This window comes from Coffea eugenioides, chromosome 4 (assembly GCF_003713205.1).
Source record: "Coffea eugenioides isolate CCC68of chromosome 4, Ceug_1.0, whole genome shotgun sequence".
NCBI classification, from domain to species: domain Eukaryota; kingdom Viridiplantae; phylum Streptophyta; class Magnoliopsida; order Gentianales; family Rubiaceae; genus Coffea; species Coffea eugenioides.
Window position 1 is genome coordinate 7,473,961 of NC_040038.1, and position 18,168 is coordinate 7,492,128.

Genomic DNA, 18,168 nt, shown 5'->3' on the forward strand with positions numbered 1-18,168 from the left:
GAGGTGGTAGTTGATGAGGAAGAGTATGAGAAGGCGAGAGTTGGAAAGGAAGAAGAAGGGGGAGGGGCAGTGGGGAAGGGGGAAGAGGAGGGGGCGGCGGAGATGAAAAAGGAAAGGAGGATTTGGAGTTGGAGTTGTAGAGAGGCAGTGGGCATTGGCATTGGTATTGTTGTGGATGAATGGGATTGAATTGTTGGATGATGCTTTTGAAGATTTTGCTTCGTTGAATTGTCAAAAGGCTGATTCCACTTTGTATATGTGCATGCAGATGGTGGAATTGGTTGTCATTTATTTTTGGGTTGCCATTGTTGTGCTGAGAAAGAGTGGGGGAGAGGTGGTTCCGAAGTGTCTAAAATACCCCTCCGGGGTTTCTCAATTAGGAGCTTGATTGACATTATGCGGTGGCGCCGCCGCTAAGTTCCTTGATTGGAACCGAAATATAAGTTTAAGGATTAAATTAGCTAAAAATAATATATAGGGACTAAATCGACGGAGAAAAAAAGTTCAGGGACTAAATTGGCCATTTTCCCTTTTTTTATTGGCAATGCTTTTTTCCACTGATTCCACATTGTCAATCAATTTTATTGTATTGATTATAACGTACATTTTACTATTTGGAAATAAATTTTAACTTACCCAAAAAATTGCTTTTTTCATTTTTTTTTTTTTTGGTGCATTAGGAATGTGTGATTTTCTATGGATAGAGTGAAAATGCATCTCTAGCTGATTGGACCGTTGATCGGGCTACCCTTGAGCTCAACTCCAAGCAAAGCGTCCAAATTTATCTAACTTTGGGTTGGGCTGAAATTTGGGCTCAAATTAATGGCGCTTTGAGTTGGGATCAAGATAGGTTGAACCCAATTAAAGCCCAGTGCACTCTCATCGTTTAAGGTTTAACTACCTAATCTAATACAATTCAGTCTAAGCTAGCATTCAGCCCGAGCATGTTAGTTTTTTGCCCTTTAATTAGTTGTGAACTTGTAGAAGTATAAATAATATAAATGAAAAAATGAACAATATTCTTACACAGTCACTCATACTAATTTTAAAACATTAATGTAATATAAGTGTTTAATTAGCGATACTAATTTTTAAAGTTGGGTGTTTAATTATTTGTAAAAGTTTAAATTTTGTAAGTAAAGATTTGCACAATTCAGAGGATAATGTTTGAATTTTATTGTCGGCTCACATCCTCTATTTTGTATACTTATCCTGTACCTTTAAGACATACAGTAGAAAGGATCTTATTATAATGCAATAACATACATCAAATATTGTAGTGCATAATGACAAATTGATAGATTTTATTGAAAAATTAAAAATGTTACATTATTGACAATAAACCTAAAAATGCATATTCGTACTCGATTAAATACAAAAGTTGCAATAATTAATTTTTCATAGAATGAATATTCTAAATTTTAAGACATTAATGAGTTTACTAATGTAACAATTAAAATCACACTTGGTAAAATTAACCCATATTGATAAAACAAATGAGACATAGTTATTAAATATTGTTAGAAGAGAGAGAGAGAGAGACACCTTAAGAAGAAATCATTGTAGTTTTATTTGAATAGATAAAAGTTCTTAGAAGAGATAGAAATTATAACCAAAATTAATTAGAAAAGAATTTGATCAAGCATTGGTAAAACTCAAATATCGAAATGATCCATCAATTCTTTTCAATCAGCCAAGTGACCTAGAAGAGAGAAGATGGCTAACGAGACTTAATGCATTCACATGTTTTTTTTAAAAAAAAAATTGATAAATACAACTACCTATGATAATGTGATTGTATTTTTAGCATGAGATCTTGCATTACCACAGACAAATTATCAAATCTCTTCCATTCTGCTAGAAGATTAATGCAGCCGTTATGAGATGATTCTGTAAGTATTCCCTTCCCGCACTAATGAGGGATGCAGATTGCAGCATGGAAACCACGATGCGACCAAATGTTAATTTTTATTGTTTGGATTGAATTTTGAAAAGGAAAAGGAAAGGATAGGGAGGAAAAAGCTCTAGTTATTTTGTTCAGTTATGATTTCCCCCCAAAAGTGGACGAAAATTGAGGGAAATGAAACTAAATTAATTAAAATTTTTTAAAAATAATTTTTTTCATATCTTTTCTAGTAAATTAACACTTAATCTTTTCCTTGTCTTTTTTTTTTTTCATTTTTTCAATCCAAAGAAAAATTCAGTATTTCATTTCTTTTCCTTTCACACTTAATCCAAACAAGATAGATGAAAATCACACTCCTCCACTCTCCTTTCGTTTCTTTTCCGTTAGTATCTTTTTCTTTCCTTTCCTTCAAACCATATGGTCTCTGAAAGTCTTATTTACAACTAATACAACCCATATCTTCAAAATGGTTGAGTAAGTTTTATTGTAGTAACCTTTATTTTCTCAAGAAAAGCATTTAGTTTCATCTTGGTTTTAGGGTGTTTTGTAGTTTTCTATATTTTCCACCTTTGAATATGGTATATGGATCTCATGTACTTTTAGAACATTTCTTTCATTTTTTTAATTTTTTGAGTGTAGAAAGTTCAACTGTATTCTCTTTCACGATCCTTTTTTTTGTCCACATAATCATTTCGATAGATACAATTGAAACGGACCCTAAACTCAAGAAATTTTATTTGGATTAGTGCAAAACGTTAATCTTCTGTCATATCTTTGGTTTTCTTGTTGAAGACGTAAAATAAACTGTCTATCCACACCTAGGAGAAAGGCAAAAGAAACTGTCTATCCACACATTTAGGACATGCTATGTCCACATGTATTCAAAAAGAGATTGAAAAAAAAAAACAATGCGCATAATAAATCAGATGAATTCAAAAAGAGATTTGAAAAAAAAAAAAACCAATACAAAATAATTCAATAGGCAAATTAGCTGGAGATACTGGAATATTTGAAATTGCATGCATGTAGAATATAGCAGTAGTACACACTATACAGTGCTGAGTACACCAACCGACGATATGCAAGCCAATTATTAATATATATTTTACCATAGAAACCATTATTACCTCAAAATGCTTCTAGATTAAACAATACTTCTTCCTGAATAGCATCAATAAGAAGAAAGAATGGTTCAACGATTAGTCCCACTGGACTCCATTAACAGTCAGGCCTCCATCGACAGCTATAACCTGTCCGGTTACGTAGGAAGCAGCTGGGAGACAAACGAAAGCTACCAGGGATGAAATTTCTTCTGGCTCTCCAACTCGATTCATTGGAATTCTTGATTTGAATTTCTTCCATTTTTCATCAGAATTGAGTACAGCTTGGCTTAATTGGGTCCTAATGACCCCAGGGGCAACGCAATTTACGCGAATGTTATCTTTAGCCCATTCACAAGCCAAATTCTTGGTCAGTTGATTCATTGCGCCCTTTGCTGCTGCATAAACAGATAAACCTTGTATACTTACCAAACCTGCAACAGAGGAAATGAAGACTATGTTTCCGATCCCAGAGGCCTTTAGGAGAGGATAAGCGAGTTGGGAAAAATGGAAACAAGATTCAAGATTTGTAGACATCATCATATCGTATTCTTCAGAGGTAAATTTTTCAGATGGCTTCCCTTTGCTTGTTCCAACGTTATTTACAAGGATGTTGAGTTTTCGACCGAAGATGCAAGTCACCTTTTCGATGAGCTGGGTTCTTTGCTCTCTTGAAGATGCATCACAGACTGAACCACTGACTTTGAATCCCATGGAGGACCACTCTTGCAAGCGTTCATTCAGGTCTGCTTCTTTTCTTGCACAAGTGTGGACTGTGGCACCGAGTTGGGCTAGCTCCACCACAATTGCACGGCCAATTCCATGAGTTCCACCGGTAACTAGAGCAGTTGCTCCCGACAGGGACCATCTTCCACCAGTGGCTAGAGTTGTCGTTCCCGACAAAGACCATCCAGAGTTGTTTTCTCCCACCGCTGACATGGGTGGTTGTAGGCTGACAGTGGTGGAGATGAAACTAGGAGCGTCTCTTTTTTTCTTTTTTTTTTGGAGGGGGAGGGGTGTGGAGGAGGGTGTTAGCATAACATCTCAAATAAAATTGATCAGAGAATTTAGAGAGAGGTTAAACAAAAATAATTTCAATCCTCCAGCATAGGTCAAATATGGGACCCAAGTTAGAGATGGTTGCGTTTTCTTCTTCTTTTTTACTTCGCTAGTTATTGACTGGATTCTATGTGATATTGCTGAGGTTTCTTGATTTTTGGTTCATATCTGTCGCTGTGAGATGTTGCGTATTCATTCATGGTGAATTGATATTTTTGAGGAGCAATGGCGGTGACGGTAGCGGGTTTTCAGATTTGTACAAACTTGAATTTCAATTGAAATTTTGCTTTTACTAAAATTGGTGGAGATGATTTGAAGCATTTGAGATACACTTCTGAAGTCACTTTTCGGGACTGCCGTGTTTCCTAATGTTACAGGCTATGGTTGTTGGCCGGTTCTTGGAGGCGGTTTGGCTCTAGAGATCAGCCGATCCTATCATGAAGCAAGGAAAAAAAATTGATAAAGAAAAAAAAGGAAATCCATTATAGTAATAAAAAGAAAATGGAAAATATCTCATAGATTCCTATTGCAACCTAATTACCCAATAAGTGAAAAGCAGTAGCCCAAAACCTATTACCATCGTTGCCATTGTTGAATTCCAACCAAACGGATGGTTAGTTTTTCTTTTCATTTAATTTTCTTCTTTCAGATTTTACCATTGACTGAGAAGTTATTTTGAACATTCTTTTTGATCGAAAATGACATGAATTCTGTGGAGTCGCTTGATTAGCTATCAGTAGTCGTATTAGACTTTAATTCTAATGTACAATAACAAGAACCAAATTTTCTTGACAACAATCGTGCATTGGCCCCAGGTCCATCAATTATTTGCCAACAACTCTTTTGTCCACAATTGAACATCTCGGTTTGAATAGTTATTTCTGAGATTTTTTTTTTTTAAATTGTACCGTAATAACTTTATTTGGAAGAGTGTATCGAAAATGAAAAATGCTTGAGAGTACGTTATACAAACAAGGCCCGCAACCGCCCATGTCAAAATTGGAAAAAAGCCATTTCAAGATGGTCCCTGTCAGGAACAACAGCTCTAGTCACCGGTGGAACTCGCGGTATTTGCCGTGCAATAGTGGAGGAGCTAGCTCAACTAGGCGCCACAGTCCACGCTTTTGCGAGAAAAGAAGCAGACCTGATGAACGCTTGAATGAATTCGACATATGCATGCGATATCGGACGTGGAGATAACAAAGAAACCGCAAGTTATTCTTCGTTCCAGTCTCGCACCTAATTTCCATACATATGAAATTTCAGATGCTCTTAAATTGCCTGCAACATTGACTGAGGTGAAGAAAAAGAAAAGATGATTCTATAAGTATTCCCTTCCCGGACTAACTAGCTTTGCCGTATTGCCCGGAAACTTGGGATGCAGGTTACTTGCAGCATGGAAGCGCCAAATGGAACGGAACACAAATAACAGCAGCCGTATGTGTATGGGTACGGGAAGTTGGGAACCATAAATCGCCACTAGTCTACCAATTTTACTTCATGCCAAATTGTTCTTTCGATTGAATTGAACCTGGACTTAATTTTTGGTGAGTGGAGAAGTCTAACATCTTTATCTGAAGGGTTCTGCAAACCCATGGGGATTTGTGTGGTTTAACATTTGCGTTTGGAACGCTACTTCGTCTGAAAATGGTATGAATTTGTACGGCCAGCCGTTATTCTTTTCTTTCTTCTTTTCAAGCCATACAATTCCTCAGACAAGCCTAATGTTAATATACAACCAACTAAAATTTGTAAATTTTATCACTGGTGAATTGGTAGTAGTTTTGATTCAGTATTGCATATCAAACCTAAAAGGTAAATAAAGGCCTCGTTTTTATTTTTAGTTGTACATCAATTACAAAATTATTAGGACATCTCATGTATTCTTGAAAGATACTTTTTAACATATATGATTGAAAGGTCAATGAGAAAAAATGACTCTCTTGAGCATCTATGAGTTATGACATTTAATAATTTAAATTACATAAAAATTAGTTTTTTTTTATAAAACATAGATCAATATTTAGTAATCATCTCGTTGGAAATCGTCCAGCATGATTTACTTGACAAAGTAATATGCACTAATGGCAAAAAATACATTGAACATGTCACAGATATATTTGATCTGAAAAATCATAAGATTTAACAGAGTTACAAAATATAAAAGATTACTCTGTGAATCTACAATCATCAAATCTGACCAATTGAATGAACTGCTTCATAGATATCTGTGTATGTCTATTCTCTCAGATCTGCTATTCAACAGGTTCAAACTCAAACTGATGTTGAGATCTGACGAGAAGACCCAAGAAATTTTAGATCTAACATATAAATTTAAAGAAATTCTTAAACCTGAGAAAATAAATAAATAAATAAAAACTAAACAAAACTCTCATCAGGATAATTTAGAAGAGAAGAAAACTCTCACTAGAATAGTCTAGCCTGAGAGAGAAGAAAATTCTCACTAGAATACCTTAGAAGAGACTTTATTAAATAAAAATAAGAACAAAGAAATAGGAAGATAGAACAAAAGAAGAGAAAGGGAGACCTTGGTCCTATGGAGGAAGAAGAGTGGAGAGAAGATTGAGCGTAGAGAGGGGGGAGACTGGAGAGAGAAAGTTTAGGGTTGAGTAATTTAGTTTATAACATCAAAATTAGTTTATAACATCGTATATGTATTGCGATTATCAATTCACTAGATACAATATGTTTAGGATGCAATTGTTTGTGATAACACTTGATTTTATTTTTATCATTCACCCGTTTGTACTAGTTTCCTTTTTCCTTTTTCACTGGAATATTTTCTTCCCAATTACTACAATTATAATTTTTTTTGTTGGCCAACACCTAGTACAAAATTTAATTACTCTTAAAAACTCTCATAGATTGATAATTGCATGGTTCATATTGGCAAAATTTTTCATTTTAAATAATATTTTAGACAACCGAGGTAGGATGGCATACATTCCGTAATATAAAAAAACTTCAAAGTTCTAGATTACCTTAAATGGAATTTCTCACTTATAAAAGGACCTTTTTTTTATTTTAATCATGGCAAATGGGAAGCATTATCAAGAAAAAATCATAATGAGAGTAAATTATGGAAGTGCATTAAATGGGTAATATTTTTCGAAAAGAAAATTACTCTGGCCAAAAACTCGAGGGAGTCAGACTAAAACCTTCATGGTGACCCCATCAATGTACTACAAGCAAAGCTTAGTTTTGGGGAAAATAATAAATTTAGTTACCACAGAGAAAGAGGATCTTGAAAACTTCAGCCTTCACTTTGGCACATTAAAGATACCGAATTATTGTTGAGATGATAATTTGTCCCAAGTAATTATTCGTTATCGTGTGATGCGATGAAGCTGCAGGATATGTGTGTGTTTCTCATAATGCTCTCTAGTTATGATTATTTGTAGTACTTCAAGCTTTTTTTTTTTTTACGAAATTTTGGAGATAAATTCCTGATAGCCTTTATTTCTTGAAATCCTTATTAAATTGTGAAACTGATCGGTTACAAAACTTACAAAACACCAAAAAGTGATTACAAAACACCAAAAAGTGATTTCGTCCTCTCTTGATCCTTTTTAAGTAGTTTGTTACTGCGATTTGTCATTATTAATGTTACCACCAAAAGGTATGTAACGCAGGTTTGCAGCTCCCAACTCCTTTATAATCCTTGGCAAGATCTAGTCCACTACCAGTTTACCGAGCTCCATTCTATCAAGTGCCTGAGTTATCTAAACAAACTACTTCATCCATGGCACTGACTAGAGAAAACACCTCAACTTCAAGGTGGTCTCTGTTAGGCAAGACAGCTCTTGTCACCGGTGGAACTCGCGGAATCGGACGCGCAATTGTGGAGGAGCTAGCTCAACTTGGTGCCACTGTCCACACTTTCGCAAGAAAAGAAGCAGAGCTAAATCAACTCTTACAAGAATGGTCCTCCAGGGGATATAAGATCACTGGCTCCATCTGCGATGCATCCTCAAGAGAGCAAAGAATTGAGATCATCGAAAAGGTCTCCTCCCTCTTTGATGGAAAGCTTAATATCCTAGTAAATAATGTTGGAACAGGCGTAAGGAAGCCAGCTGAAGATTTTACAGCTGAGGAATATCATATGATTATGTCTATGAACCTCGACTCTTGCTTCCATCTCTCCCAACTTGCTTATCCTCTTCTGAAGTCATCTGAGAACGGAAACATCGTATTCATCTCCTCCGTTGCAGGTTTGGTAGGTCTGCAATATTCAGCTGTTTATTCAGCAACTAAAGCTGCAATGAATCAACTCACAAGGAATTTGGCTTGTGAATGGGCTAAAGATAACATTCGGGTCAATTCTGTTGCACCTTGGTTCATCAGAACCCCACTGGTGGAAGATTGGATTGGGGCTAATGACAACTTGAAGAAAATAGAATCAAGAACTCCCATGAGGCGAATTGGAGAGCCTGAAGAAGTTTCATCCCTGGTGGCATTCCTTTGTCTCCCTGCTGCTTCATACATCACTGGACAAGTTGTGCCTGTCGATGGAGGAATGACTGTGAATGGATGTCAATGGGATTAATGTATTAGGGATTTAATCATCAATTGTGTGTTTTTATTGTTTCTTGCCAAACTGCCAATGCTTTTGTTGATCGTGTAATATAAACATGTTGCATGTTGCTTGTGTTATATGTCTGTGTTTATCATAGTACTCGACTGGCATTATCAGATCAGTGTATGTGTTGCTTATTAAATTGCATTTATATGTGTGTGTGTGTGTGTGTGTGTGTGTGTGTTGCTTGTTAATGACATTATTGTGTTCTCAACCACTTACTGCATTCTGATTTTAGATTGTTTTCCTTTTTGCGCAGAAAAGAAAAATAAAACCAGAAGCAATTGTTAACCCAAAACCACTGCAAAATCCACTCGTTCGCCTATTTCAAGCACAAGAGAAATAAACCATGCAACGCCGGGTTGGAGTTTTGGGCTGTAGAGAGGGTATTGTTGTAATCTTAATAATAGTTTAGGCACATATTTGTCAGCTTAGTCAATATAAAAGCGAGGTGGAGTGCCTAAAACTTTTTGTGGAGTGACAACAATATTTTTGCCATAATCTAAGTACACATGAGTATTATATGCGAAATTTGAGTTTTAATAAATCAATTCTACAAAATCAATTATAGAATCAGAAATAGTTGTTTTCTTTTTTTTTTTGGTAAAACAGAAACCAATATTATTAATAAACTAGTTAAAAATCGTCCAACACGATTTACTTGACAAATACACTGCACTAATAGCAGAAATATATAAAACATGTCACAGATATATCTAATGTAAAAAATCTTTAAATTTAACAGAGTTATAAAATATAAAATAAATAATTGTCAATCAGAAGAAGTTGACAACATGCCCCAAAAATTAAACATGTCTGACCAACCTCCCTCCCTCCTTCCTAGACATGAGCTCCACATGGACATTGAGATGTTAAAAAACACCCATTATGACTTTTGGGTTGCACAAGCAATGGTCCATATGAATCCCATAAAATCTACCACATTCACAGGTTTCAATCGGGGAAGAGAGGACTTCGGCCCGTCTGGGCAAGAAGCCTCCAAAGTGGATCCTTTGGAAATAGTACTTCACCCAGAGTTGTCGATGATCTCGCCGAAGACCTTACCAAGAAAAAAATATGACGAAAGTTTAAATTATACCACGTCCAATACTCCAATGTGGTGTGCAATTGCGATTGGCACCATCCCATTATAAAATCAGATAATTAATTGCTAATCCTTCCCACTATTTCTTGTCGTACTAGTTTGTACCCGGAGCTCTGCTAGAAGAGGAGAAATATCAAATCTGATCTTTTTTCAACAATGGAAAATAGTGGGACAAACCAGAGCTCAAGGTGGTCTCTGTTGGGAATGACGGCTCTGGTCACAGGCGGTTCTCGCGGGATAGGCCGCGCAATCGTGGAGGAACTAGCTGAACTGGGTGCAACAGTCCACACCTTTTCAAGAAACGAAGCAGAGCTGAATCAAGTCTTGCAGGAGTGGTCCTCAAAGGGATTCAAAGTCACTGGTTCAATCTGTGAAGCATCTGCAAGAGATCAAAGAAGCCAGCTCATGGAGAAGGTTTCTTCCACCTTCAATGGGAAGCTCAACATCCTGGTAAACAATGTTGGGACTTGCATAGGAAAGCCTGCAGCTGATTTTACTGCTGAAGAGTATAATCTGATTATGTCCACGAATCTTGAATCGGGTTACCATTTCTCCCAACTTGCTTATCCTCTCTTGAAAGCATCTGGGGTGGGAAATATTGTGTTCATTTCCTCTGTTGCAGGTCTAGTGAATGTGCAGTATTCATCTATTTATGGTGCAACTAAAGGTGCAATGAATCAACTGACGAGAAATTTGGCTTGTGAATGGGCTAAGGATAACATCCGGGTCAATTGTGTTGCTCCTTGGATGGTCAGAACATCCCTAGTGGAATTTTGCCTAAACGATGTGGAATTCTCAAAGAGAATTGAAGCAAGAACTCCAATGAGGCGCCCTGGAGAGCCAGAAGAAGTTTCAGCAGTGGTAGCTTTCCTTTGTCTTCCAGCTGCTTCCTATGTTACTGGACAGGTAATTGCTGTTGACGGAGGACTGACTGTTAATGGATTCGAGTAGAAGAATCAGGGCCATTCAGAGAAGCTTTTTTGTTTCTGCAGAAACTTTGTGTGTGCCCGCACGCGCGTGCGCTTTTTTTTCTTTTTTTTAGAGTTTGAGATTATATGTGTTGTTATCAAGTTCTACTAGTCTTTGTCAATTTTTATTTTTTTTTTTGGTTGATAAGGAATCCGTAATCACTATTCGAGAGCATGGGCTGGGTAAATCCCGCAAGCCTCTGTCAACTTTGTTTTCACAGACAAAGCTATCTGTCATTATCGTCCGTTTGCAAATTGGAATTTACTGCAACACGTATAATGGGCCATAGTTTGTTCTGTAAGCAGACGGCCAGAAGCAACTGGTTGGAGTTTCGCCTTTGCATTTTAGGCAATTCTTGTAATTTTCTAATCTGTCATCATAGATGAAACTTTTCAAGGATTGGTCGACACTGGCCAAGATCTGCGTATTTGTTTATGGTTTATAACTTAACTTTTAGAGCCATTAGCATCCTCTCGTTGTATTTATTGGGGTGCTTCAATTTTATTTTTATTTTTTTTTTTTTTGCAACACAAGAGAGAGAGAGAGAGAGAGAGAGGTAGGAATTAAGAATTGTCGAGAGAACAGGAGTATTTAAATCCAAAATCTCTAATTTTTAGAGTCTCAGCGTAAACTACTAAATCAAAACCTCTTCAACTATTCAAGCTTTGGCGTTTAGTCGAAACAAAAAAGCCAATCAAGGATGGTAAATCAATTTACAACCAATTCTGCAATCCGTAACTTGTATTCAGATGTTTGAACTGCTAAGAAAGGATCATGTTTTGAATTTCAATGATCACAGATGCTACAAACCAATGGCACAATCCACTGTTAGATACTGGTTAATATCAAGAGCATTCAAAAATGTGTACTGTTAAAATGCTTATTTCAAGAGGATTAAATAATTTGTGATTTGCTAGATGGATTATATCCAACTGCATGATATGCTAGAAAGAAAAAGAAACATGTGACATTCTGTATTCTACAGTAGAGGCATTTCCACCTCAAAAAAAGCACCAAAAGATATGTCATTTTATATAGTCCACACTAGGGGCATTTAAAATTCTTTTAAAAAAATCGATTAATCAGCCAATCCAATCTGAATGCGACATCAAACATCATTAAAATGGAATTGAATTAACTTCTAATTTTAAATTCTATAAAACAGTTTGAAAATAGATATTAAAATTCAATCTCTCAATTTCCCATTACCAATCGAATTACTAAATTTCATATTTTAATTAAATATTGTATACTTATTGATATATTATATTACATATTAATGTATCAGTAAATAGTGTTATAATTTATAATTTGTGCTACTATACAAATATGTGAGGTTAAAAACGTATTAATTAATATATTAATAATCTTTATATTGCTAATTACATATTAAATATACTTAATTAATCTACATTTGGAAATCCAGTTTAAAAGTTTGGATATTATGGAAATAGTGACTATCTATCCAATATCTAATTACCAATATCCAAATCTAGTTAGAGGATTTTTATTTTTGCACAATATGAAGGGACAGAGTAAGCTATTGAGCTCAATGAGCTGTCCAAAAATTTCTTCTGTTGACATCAAAGAAGGCCGGTTAGGCGGCCATAGAATGCATGTCCAAAATCTTACTGTCGTCGTACCAGTGATGCAGCACTTGTAAATAACAGGTCTCTTCCACAAACAAAACCTGTAAATTTTTTTAGAACCTTCAAATATGTACAGATCCACTACAAAGGAATTCAGATGCTTTGAATTCTTAGATACAAAGGTAGAATACATGACGAACCTAATCAACTGGCTCAGCAACATACAACAGCATTTTCCGTATCATACACAGGACAGGTTGAAATCGAAAACAAAATCTTTAGATAAGCTTACAAAAATATTGTTACCTCTTACCTGTTGCATCCGTCTTCATCTTCTTTATGGAGTCAAACAAGGACGAATGTTCTTGTCTGTTTGATTTTTTAGCAAATGGATTAGATGGACGATTGAAGCTTACAGGAATCTCTTCTGGCTGCTTCTTAACTGGATTTGTTGCTTCTTTAACATCCTTCGCTTCGCCTGCATTCTTCGCTTCCACTGTCTTCCCTACTCTCAAGGCTCGAGTTGGTTCAACTATGCCATTTCCAGCATTAGGAGGCTGCTCGGTTTTTTCCTCTTTTGGGAAGGAAGGGGTTGATGATCTTTGGGGTGGAAATGGTAAAACAGCTTTTTCTGTGCTGCTTTCTGGCAGACTAGGCCTTTGAAACACGTCATCCGCTTGGACAGGAGCATCGAATTTAAAGTTGCCATGGAGGACTGTGCTCCCCATTGCTTCATTTGACATTCTTTCCTGCAAGTAGGCCAAATGATGAAAATCAACATGAGAAAAACTATAATAGCTTTCCTTGGGGATTTAGTTCCAATGTTGCAATTTTTGGAATGTGCAGGATGACATTTAATAAATGTACTCCACCTCCAATATGGTACTAAAGCGTTCTGCCAGGTTTGGTAATTTTAGTGCGGTAACTAGCTTTATCGCCCCTTTTACCGATTTTTCCATCGAAAGAAGCTTCACAAGTTCAGTGGCTCTCACAAGCTTGTCACCTGATGAAAATAAAAGCAAGCAGCTGACTTGAAGATAATTTTGGAAAGCTTTTCTATTAATTCATATTAAATAACCCAATTTGCCTGGTGGAGAAAAGTTTCCACCCAAGCTGCCTCTAATGAAAGACTCACCATTGCAGCATGATGCAATAAGCCTCAAGATGCACCTATCAAGAGCTGCTTCAATAGTGAATGCCTCATCATCGATTGAAGCTGTGTCCCTGCCAGCAGCTGCATTTTCTTCAATTCTTTTCTGAATCTGAAACATTAGCCAGAAATTCATTGAGAGCTGAGCATTTTGTTTCTGTGGTTGAAATGAACTGATGGGGAGATTGAATACCAGAACAAAGAAACAAAATATTCTTACACACATGCAGACACTGTCATTTGATATTTAAAAAGTGTAATTTAGTCACACTACCTATAAATGGAAGCAGATCAAATGGACGCCTACAGTTTAGCAGATCAAATGGACACCTACAGTTTAGTCATGGTACACTGAAGAAAGCACGAGACACATTAGGAAGAGTACCTGGTGCAGATGCATGTTATTCAATATAAATTCATTCTCCAGGTTTTCAGCTCCAAGGTCAGAAGCAGCAAGTGGAAATGAAAGATCTAACAGCGTGAGAATTGGTTTGGGAGTGGCCTGGGAGAGGTCAAGAGAAGGATAAAATCAAAATTTTGTCATAATAGCAAAACATCAAGGAAATAAATTGCAGATCACCCCATACCTGTGGGAATGAATAAGGTGATTTGCAAACCACGCAAAACAGCTTTGTTGCGTTTAATCCAACAACCCAATAGTTTTCATCTGGCTTCTTCAATTTACTGGAACTACAGTTTTATAATTTTAAGTCAAACACACCATTCTAACATCTGTGGCCCATAGATAGTAATTCATATTTGAAGTATTCATACCTAAAAACTGGAAACCAACTTCCTCCATATTGATTTGTATAAACTCTCAAGACACCCTGAACATTCAATACAAAGATTGTTCAATTTGGATTAAATTGATTCTCAACGACAAATATTTTACAGCAAGGATGCTGGAAATAAGGTGCACCTTAGAATCAAAAGAACCAAGTTGGCCTTCTTCACTGAAACCAAACCACGTTAGGTATGATCCGGGAGTCAACGGAAGTCGCCCTCTGAGAGACTCTGTTGCACTACGAACGTTCAATACCCTGAACTCAAGCATCTGCTTGGCAAAATCATTACCATGAAACTCACGACCACTGTTGCAATGACATCATGCAACTAAACAAAAAGTCAAATTTGTACCTGTCCATCTGAGGGAAGTGCAGGAGAAGAATGTGTAACAACAGCAAGTTCATCCTTAAGTCCAACTAAGGTCACCACTGGTCCATCAAGTGAAAGGATATACCTCTACACATAATTGGAAGTAGAAAAAGATAATTCATTGCAAGTTTTGATATCATAAAAGCACAAATTACCCTAGACATACTTAATGTGTAAAAAAAGGTGACACAGTAGAGTTGTTGAAGCATGAAGTTTGAAGCTAGCTGGCTCAAGTAGTGACAGACCTGCAAGCCACTGTCACTGAAGATACGAAGAAAATTAAGACTAGTAGCAGCAGCAACCCAAGTAGTTCCAAGAGCCACTGCCCTTACTTCTTCTTCTTCAAGTCTCATAGACCACTGAAGTTGAGGAAACGATATTAAATGTCACAGAAAAAGATAAAATTACTGACTGGGAGTGATGAGTGAAGAATAAGATGCAAGTAATAGTGTATACAAGTGAGGCACAAAGCATACTTACCTCACTATTACTGGCCCAGCTACTGAATGGGCGATACATAAGTGTGCTCATATTCTTCTCGCCCTTGCATGGATTTGCAAAAACACTTCCGTTCTCATTTAAAGATGCCATTGTGAAGCCAAAGTAATCAGTCATTGCAGGCACTCGAGGACCACTACTTGTATCATGAAAGTCAATCTGCAGTTGCATCATAGTTTAATGAACTGGTAGTGGAAATGACAACTGAAGCCCTTCACATGAATGATGCGCAAAACTATGTATCATGCAGAACCAGAAATTCAATACTGATCAGCACTTGTTAGCAATGCCACTAAACCACATTGGCAAACACACGATATCTAAACTAACAATTTACAAATATCAAAACAGAATTAATAATAACTCGTTTTTGCTTGATCATATGTGATGGTTGAGGGTGTGTAGCTGGTAACAGACTCCAAGAATAAATACTTTGACAAAATACCTCATCTACTAGACCACCATGAAATGTTACAAGAAGCATATTACTTCATGTTTATTGCACCAAACTGATTACAATCAAGTAACATATAAAGTCTTTGACCAGGAATTGTTTCAGTAGGTCTAATTGCAATCTTTCACTAGATAATTCAAGAATTGTATATAGATAATCTAGAGATTCTTCAGAATCAATTCCTAATAGCCCAAAGCTTCCTAATATTATTGCTTCATGTCTTTGTAGCAGTTGCAACAATTATTTGCAGCCACTGAAATGAAATTAAAAACTTTCAAAAAATAATAGATGCATCTGCTGATTTTTTTCATTAGGAGTTTTGTATGTTGTCATATTAGTACAAAGTGTGCAAAGTATTTTGTCTGTTAGCTATATGGTAACAATTAACAAAAACACCCTACTTTTGTCAGCAGTAATACATCGCAGCCAGAGGCGCAGAGTACAAAAGAGTTTATTACACCAAAAGATTGATAAAAAGAGAGAAATAGTAGTTAAAATCATGAGCTTCGAAATATAAACTGAAATACCTCTATGTGGGAATACCCATCATGATCCATTGAGGTCACACTGCCTAACATGTTATAACACAGGAAACGCCTTTTTCCAGGCTGCACAGGTGTAGCTCCGGGTTGAAAAGCTTCTTGCATTTTAGGTGCAGAATAGGTCATACTATTTTTTATTTCATGCTTCTCGTGATCAATGCTATCCTTTTTGCTTTTAGAAGCCTTTTTGTGAGATTCCACCTTTGGATGCAAATCCAACTCATCATTCATGTCTTCTCCCCAACTATCATCAAGTGTAGAATTTTTGCGCAACCTTTTTCTGCTTGATAATTCAGATTCACCAAGACTGTCCTCACCAAGATCACTCAAACTACCAGATGCACTAGCTTCTTCCTCGTCTTCATCAAACAGAAGAAGGCCATTGGAACGCACATTGGGTATGTCTTCAGTTGGGGATTTCATTGATGATGGTACTGGTGATTCCCATACTCCATACTTTCCCTTACTGTCAATTACTGCCAAAGCATTACCATGTGGTTTCCAAGCCATACAAGATATCCTATCACTGAATTTCTGCCGATCAATGTCCTGCTTTTTGTCAACATCCCAAATGATAATCTGTCTATCTGAACCAGAGGTAGCCATGTATCGCCCATTAGGCGACCAGGACAAGAAACAAATTGGTTGCACATGATCACCTCTCAGTGAAAAAAGTTTTTCAGCAGTGTCCCTATCATACATCACCACATCGTTTTTCAAACCTGGGACAGCCAACAGGTCCCCATCTGGACTCCAGCTAAGCATATTAATAGCAGATTGATCAGAAAAAGTGGCAGGCGCTATGCCCTTGAGCGTGTTAAGTATTGTTCCAGGCTGGAGTTCCCAGTGTATGACAGTCCCTGTTGAATCAACTGAAGCAAAATATTCACTCTTAGGATCAAAAGCTAAGCCAGTAATAGATCCTTTATGCCCTTTAAGAACTCTTGCTATTGAACCATCAATTGTGTTTATAAGTTTGATCCCTTCATCATCACCAGCAGCTGCCAGCATGGTACCGGATTTATTGAAAGCAAGTGCCCGTATCGGCAATGTGAATCTAGTGATATTAGTCACAAACTCCCCACCTGATTTACAAGAATCAGCCAAAACAGTAAAAACTTATAAAAATCTGGACAATAGATAAATTAGTTTAAATTAACTAAATTGCACTCAATTGAAGTTTCAGCTTTGCAGCCAACTATCCACCAAGATTTTTACTTTTCAATGAAGATACATAATTAAGGTGTGCGAATACAGCTGAAACAGAACTCCCATGTATTAACTGCTTAGTCCCAATGTAATTGAAACATTCATGTAGCTCGTTGGATAAAACGTGGAACTGACCTCAAGCAAAAAAAAAAGGGACGCTCCTCCCTATTCCTGGTCCAAATCTTGAAGTTCAAATTAAATCATACAATTGCATATGAGATGAATCTTGCTGCTCTTGCTGAGAGCAGCAAGAATCATCCACAGTTAATACCAAAAACGCAGGAATATACAATCAAGATAACTTCCATAGTTCCATAAAGCCTGAACAGCATTGCCTTAGCTTATGCACATTTATTTTCAAGGATAATTAAAATTAACAGATTTTCAAAAAAAATTCCCAAAATAAAATTGGCAATAATAGATCCCAAAGAAAACCATAACATTTCCCTAACCCTGGTGGGGCCAAGGAGGCCCTAAATGAGTTGTTCATTTTTGTTACCAGGAAATTTGTAGAGCTTAACGGAATGGTCAATAGATCCGGAAGCCAGGCAGGTGAAATTGGGGCTAAGAGCCAAAGCGGTGACGCCGTCGCGGTGGTGTTTGATAGATTTAGGGTTAACCGACGGAAATTGGGCGTCGTGAACCCAGATTGACGGATCGGAAGACGACGCCGTTACAATGCGGTCCCCCTGCTGGTCCCACAAAATCGAGCAGAATGAGTTGCCGCCATTTTCGCCGTTCTTGTGAGCTTCTCTGAGCTTAATAGTTCGGATCTTCATGGTCCGGTTTGATTTTTCCCCGGTCGGCTGTCTTCTTCTCACTTGGTTTTTTG

General features: G+C 36.9%; 3 protein-coding genes across 3 annotated transcripts in view; 1 reads left to right on the forward strand and 2 right to left on the reverse strand.

Moving 5' to 3' along the window:
* The window catches only part of LOC113767579 (tropinone reductase homolog At2g29340-like), a 9,296-nt gene extending 5,283 nt beyond the window's left edge, over positions 1 to 4,013 (reverse strand). Inside the window, exon 1 of the mRNA XM_027311723.1 lies at positions 3,116 to 4,013. Within this exon, the coding sequence (XP_027167524.1) occupies positions 3,116 to 3,945 (830 nt within the window). The 5' untranslated portion in view covers positions 3,946 to 4,013. The remainder of the gene's footprint in view (positions 1 to 3,115) is intronic.
* A 3,815-nt stretch (positions 4,014 to 7,828) lies between these two features.
* Positions 7,829 to 10,734, forward strand: LOC113768252 (senescence-associated protein 13-like). Its single transcript, XM_027312528.1, has 2 exons — positions 7,829 to 8,608; positions 9,948 to 10,734. The coding sequence occupies exons 1-2, from the start codon at positions 7,829 to 7,831 to the stop codon at positions 10,716 to 10,718; spliced, it is 1,551 nt and encodes a 516-aa protein (XP_027168329.1). The 3' UTR covers positions 10,719 to 10,734.
* Positions 10,735 to 12,475: 1,741 nt separating this feature from the next.
* Positions 12,476 to 18,168, reverse strand: LOC113768691 (WD repeat and HMG-box DNA-binding protein 1-like). Its single transcript, XM_027313145.1, has 12 exons — positions 17,836 to 18,168; positions 16,113 to 17,212; positions 15,114 to 15,290; positions 14,879 to 14,992; positions 14,616 to 14,720; positions 14,398 to 14,532; positions 14,250 to 14,305; positions 14,063 to 14,165; positions 13,861 to 13,977; positions 13,461 to 13,587; positions 13,198 to 13,328; positions 12,476 to 13,074 (listed from the first exon to the last, which is right to left on the reverse strand). Exons 1-12 carry the CDS (start codon positions 18,113 to 18,115, stop codon positions 12,628 to 12,630), a joined length of 2,892 nt encoding a protein of 963 aa, XP_027168946.1. The 5' UTR covers positions 18,116 to 18,168; the 3' UTR covers positions 12,476 to 12,627.

Excerpts from the sequence above, each read along its gene's own strand:
- LOC113768252 (XM_027312528.1), top strand. The coding sequence starts at position 7,829 with ATGGCACTGACTAGAGAAAACACCTCAACTTCAAGGTGGTCTCTGTTA. Across the intron at positions 8,609-9,947 it reads CTGTCGATGGAGGAATGACT|AGCTCAAGGTGGTCTCTGTT; the intron begins GTGAATGGATGT and ends GGGACAAACCAG.
- LOC113768691 (XM_027313145.1), bottom strand. The coding sequence starts at position 18,115 with ATGAAGATCCGAACTATTAAGCTCAGAGAAGCTCACAAGAACGGCGAA. Across the intron at positions 15,291-16,112 it reads ATGGGTATTCCCACATAGAG|ATTGACTTTCATGATACAAG; the intron begins GTATTTCAGTTT and ends ATGCAACTGCAG. Across the intron at positions 13,978-14,062 it reads CACCTTATTCATTCCCACAG|GCCACTCCCAAACCAATTCT; the intron begins GTATGGGGTGAT and ends GACCTCTCCCAG.